We start from the raw sequence: 5,164 nt of genomic DNA on the forward strand, positions 1-5,164 counted from the left end.
CGCCTGCCGCCGCAGCCGGGTGCCGAGCCGCCTCCCCTCTCTCCCTCGCCCCCCAGGACTGCTGCAGGTGGTGAAGCAGTGCGTGCGGGTCCCCGTGTTCGTGATGATCCGGCCTCGCGGAGGGGATTTCCTCTACTCGGACCGGGAGGTGGAAGTGATGAAAGCCGATATCCGCCTTGCCAAGCTGCACGGGGCTGACGGGCTGGTGTTCGGGGCCCTCACCGAGGACGGGCGCATCGACACCGAGCTCTGCACGGCCTTGCTGGGTGAGACGCGCTGCGCCGAGCTCTGCGCCGTGCCGGGGCGGGAGCTCAGTGCCGCTGACGCCGCGGCAAGAACCGCGCGGGGTGCTTTGCTTTGCGTGTCTTGGCTGTGGCCTTCCCGTCTCTTTCTGCCTTCTCCTGCTCCGTCCGTTCTTGTACCTGCGAGAAGCTGAATAGGTAAGAAACTTTGCGGGCCAAGGGCTGCAGCCCTAGGCCGTTCACACGGAGTTTGAGGCTGCCTGGGACAGCGTAGCAGGGTCTAAGAAGGAGAGGAGCTTGGGTGAGCTGCTTTGGGGCCCTCACTGGAATATTAAACTGTTGGATTCTCATGCTTTGTTTTCTTTGCCCTTTGTTCTTTTCCTTACATCCCTCTTACAGGTGTTTAGGATGTGCCTCTTGTGGACTTTGGCCTTGTGGGTAGCTGGCAACTCATCTTAATTTTTTATTGTAACACACCCAATGAGAAAAAATAAGGAGAGAGGGGGCCAGGTATAAAAGGCTACTGAAACTGCAATGGGAAATTGTTAGTATAGATCTCTAACATGCAGAGAGAAAGAGAATGTGCTTCTGCATCCTTTCTGTGAGCTACAGCCAAAGCTAGAGGGCTTAGCCTTTCCCTGGTGATGTGGTGCTGAGGCTCTTGTATGAAGGTGAATGTGCGGTAGGGAGTGCAGCAAACGAGAGGGGTCTTGCCAGGATTTGCCTCCACTAGACCAGGGGGCTGCTCTGCTGGAACCAGCGTTTCTACACCAGGTGGCAGATTTCTTTTCTTAAAAGGAAATAAGCTTTGCCCAGTAAATGGAGCACCACTGGTGAAATTTGCTGTTGTTTGAGAGCAGAAATTTTAAGTAGTGAAAGAAGTCACAAAAAACAGCTCTCCTGCTTTCCAAGAGCACTGGTCCCATCCCTTCACCAGGTAGTTGGTATAAATTCCCTGCTTCCTTCCTTCAGAGGAAGACATCTTTGGTGGGAATGAGGGTTTTGTGTGATCCAGGTGAGATGGGGGATTTTGGTGTTGCTCATAAAAACAAAGGTTTGTTGCTTCTTCAAAGGATGGAAAAGCTCTGCTTCACCAAAGAGCAGCAGCTGTGTTGTTACCAGCAACTACTGTGACTCTTCTGAGCTCCACAGGAATGGCCCAGGAAGCCTTTGTCTTCTTTCTTCTAACGTGCTCCTCTGGTTCTAGCACAATGGACAATCTGTACCAGCCCTGACTGACCATATCTCTTCTTATTGCAGCGGTGTGCCGCCCCCTGCCAGTCACGTTTCACCGAGGTGAGTTGCCTGGGACAGTGGCCCTGGCAGGCACCAGCCCCTGCCCACGCTTAGGGGAGGGTGAGGCTGGGAGGGAGCTGAGCTTCATGTGTTTTGGTTGTCCTTTGGAGGGGGGAAGGCTCTGGGTGCTGCACAAGAGCAAGCTGTGGATCTGGAGGGGAAAAGTCCAGGGGGTTCAGGCTTGGGGGCAGTGGCACTGCCACATGGAGAGGAGGTGTCTGGGGAGCTGGGCGTGGTGGCCCTGCCACTGCTTTGAGGGGGGTGTTACAGTCAGGAGCTGTGGCTCCCCATGGGGGTGGCCAGCTGGGAGAAGGACCCTTCCTTTTGTCTCCTGAGCTGGCTGGAGGACAGGGCTTGAGCATGGTAAGCCAGGTGATTGTGTTGGTCTCTCAGCTTTTGACATGGTGCACGACCCTCTGGTGGCACTGGAGACCCTGATTTCTCTGGGGTTTGAGCGGGTGTTGACGAGTGGCTGTGACAGCTCGGCGCTGGAAGGATTGTCCTTAATTAAGAGGCTCGCAGAGCAGGTAAGTGTTCCTCTGCTCCCTTGGGTCACAGTAGCTGCTTCCTGGGCACTGCCTGGAGGCAGCTCCTCTATGGTAGCCCTCATTTTGGTAAGGGAACTTCTATCAAGGAGCACTTGCCCTCCTTCTCTGGCTTGTCCTTGATCTGTTTTCCCAAGTCCACATGGTCTGGACCCCAGAGTCTCTCACAGCAGAGACTGGTTGGGTTGTTCTTGCTCACAGACTCGGGGGGTGGGGGGAGTGGAGTTAGTTTTGGCAGCTGGTGCGATCAGATTGTGCGAACAGCAAAGCGAGGTCCCTGCTGGGAGTCTCATAGTTCCTGTTAGGGAAATGCAACAGATCTACTGGGGAGGTAGCCAGGTGGGATGGGGAGGTAGAAGGAAATGGTGACAAGTTATGCTAGCTGTAGCTGTAAATTCTTTTCCACTTTTCCTTGGAAAAGATGAATAGTACAAAAAAAGACAGATGAGAGTGTATGAATTGTAAAGCATGGTGATATCCACGAGCTTGTAGAAGGCACTGTATGTAAGGTTTCTTTGTTGCCTCACAAATGCATGCATGGATGTGGTGCTGAGCAAGACCACGAACATCTTATTTTTCTTTCAGGCGAAGGGCAGAATTGTGGTGGTGCCAGGTAATGGCTTTTGGTCATCTGTGACAAGTCCTGTAGTCCCTTGCCACTGCTTCCTAGCCTCTTGCCCTGGGTTGTGCTGTCTGATCTGGCTTTCTGAGCCAGGTCACCAGGAGGAGGAGCTGCTGTCCTTGTGGAAGGAAAGGCCACACAGGATTTGGGGACGGCTCTAGATCTGTGGGAGAACATGAGCCAAGGCTTCTCCTGTCCCTTCTCACGTGCCCTGGTCTCCGTTGCCCCAAGGGCTGTCTGTGCCCTTCAGTGTAGATGGCACTTGTCCCACAGGGGGTAGGTCCGAGGGCGGTGCCCGGTCTGGGACGGTGCCCTCTGCCCTGCACGTGACACCGGGATTCTTCCCACCAGGGGGTGGCATCACGGAGCGAAACCTGCAGAGGATTCTGGAAGGCTCGACTGCTTCCGAGTTTCACTGCTCTGCTCGCTCCGCCCGGGACTCGGGGATGAAGTTCAGGTGACTGGTTCTTTGTGGCTGGGGTTCTCTTTTGCAAAACTGTACAAGGGAAAAGCTGGACCAACGTTAACATGGGTTTGCAGAGCAGGCATAAATTTCAGACAGCTGCTAATTACGCTCTTGTGGTTGGGATCATGATGCCTGGCTCTGTGTTCTGCAGTGTGTGGATCCAGTGGTGCTCATCATCTGGGCATGAGCTCCAGGCAGGACCAGGTCCTTGGGGCAGTTCTTCTCCTGTTGCCTTAGGGCTTGTGAGTTCTCTTGTGTGGCACTTGGGAAGGCAGGTTCTGGTGTCATTGCCTTATACCTTTAACACAAGCATGTGGGATCTGTGAGGCCAGAGGGATGTGCCTCTTAGGAAAGAGAATGTTTGTCCAAGGTCTGCACTGGGTTTCTGTTGCTACTCTTGTTCTTTGACTTTGGACTGTTCTGTTACTGTCTCACCCGTGGTTTGTGTGGCGGTTCTCTGGCCGCTGCTGGGACTAGGGGAGATGATGGGTGTTTCTTGGTGCACCTCGCTCATCTCTGTCTCCTGCAGGTAGTAACAAGTGCTTTTCCTAACAGAAATCCAAACGTTGCCATGGGAGCGTCCTTCTCTGCCCCTGAATACTCCATAAAGGTGGCAGATGTGGCCAAAGTGAGGACCCTGAATGCGATTGCAAAGAACATTCTGTAGTGGAAGGCACCGTCCTGGGACAAGAGCACTGAAGACTCCGGGGTCTTCCCTGCCACATGGACAGATGGGTACTGCTTCCGTCCTCAGGCTGCAGAGGATGTGAGCTAGGTGATGAAGCCTGCCTGCCATCTCTTCCCTTGGCTTCCTCTGAATGACCAGTCCCTGCCCTGGAAACTTAGGTTGGCCATTTTAAATAAAAGGACTCATTCCTAGATGCTGTGGCAACAAGCTGCTCGGCGGTATTTGGGAAGAATAGAGCTGAACAAGTAGGGGAACTGAATTGTGTAGCACTGCATGTGATTGTCAAATAAACACTGCAGCTGCCCCTCATCTTGCTGTGCTTTTGAAAAGTTAATTTATATTTTACAGGTAAGATCATGATCTGTGTTGTGTAGCCTGAATTAATCAGGCAGCTACTGCACCAGAGAAGAATACAGTCACATCCAGAATGCCAGGGAGGGAAATGTCATGGCCACAGCTGGAAAAGAAGGCCTGCTGCAGTCAGACAGTAGGATAGCTGGGGATTAGCAACGTGGCAGCTGCTAGGTAGAGGGAAGCACGTTGATATGTAGAGGTGATAAACACCTTAAGGTCTAATGGGAAGGAGCTTATAACCACCTGATGGATCAGGTTAGGTGTTTGTGAGGCATGCTGGACCGTGGGCTGTGAGTGCTTGAGGTGGGAGAGGCATATGATGAGATTCCGTGGGAGGAAAAGGTGCTTTTTCTCGGTGAGTTTCCAGGTCCTCTTCCCAACATGAAGCACAAACTGCTTGTTCTCCAGACAGCACCTGGGGGAGTGTGCCTGTTGGGTTATTGTTGCCTAGTCAGAATTGAAGCCTTAGAGTTCAAAGCACCCAGTTAAAGGTCTGAATGGTGTCAGAGTGGTCCTTAAGAGACCCAGAAATCAAGCACCTGTATTCTTGCTGTCCGCTCTTCTCTGAAAGACCCACAAAACTGAAGAGAATCCCTCTCACAGGAGAGACAGTGGACCTTCTTAGGAAGCAAAAACTGGGGTTCAGATCCATCTGCCCACCTTGGCCATAGCATACAGCCTGTGAGGATGTACAGGAAAATGTAGTATTTGACAAGGTGGCAGCACCTTATGTCACCTGAAGCAGCATCTGTTCTTTGAAAACCTATAACCAAGACTACTTATCTTCAGCTCGAAGAGTACATCCACCTATTTACATGGTTCCATCAAAGGTATCGGTGTCTCCCAAAACACCCCTTGGGAGCACATGTGGTGGTTCTAACACAGGAGCTGGGAAGGGAACGGTTGCTTAGTGCTGGTGTCAGAGCCTGCTTCAGCACTGGCAGATGGGCA

The 5,164-nt window shown here is 52.6% G+C and overlaps 1 protein-coding gene across 1 annotated transcript; it reads left to right on the plus strand.

Moving 5' to 3' along the window:
- Window positions 1-55: 55 nt before the first annotated feature.
- Window positions 56-4,172, plus strand: CUTC (cutC copper transporter). The gene is made up of 6 exons (XM_008945675.1): window positions 56-266; window positions 1,503-1,538; window positions 1,932-2,065; window positions 2,669-2,696; window positions 3,057-3,162; window positions 3,727-4,172. The coding sequence occupies exons 1-6, from the start codon at window positions 104-106 to the stop codon at window positions 3,836-3,838; spliced, it is 579 nt and encodes a 192-aa protein (XP_008943923.1). The 5' UTR covers window positions 56-103; the 3' UTR covers window positions 3,839-4,172.
- Window positions 4,173-5,164: the final 992 nt, after the last annotated feature.

This window comes from Merops nubicus, unplaced genomic scaffold (assembly GCF_000691845.1).
Source record: "Merops nubicus isolate BGI_N331 unplaced genomic scaffold, ASM69184v1 scaffold22858, whole genome shotgun sequence".
Lineage (NCBI taxonomy): Eukaryota > Metazoa > Chordata > Aves > Coraciiformes > Meropidae > Merops > Merops nubicus.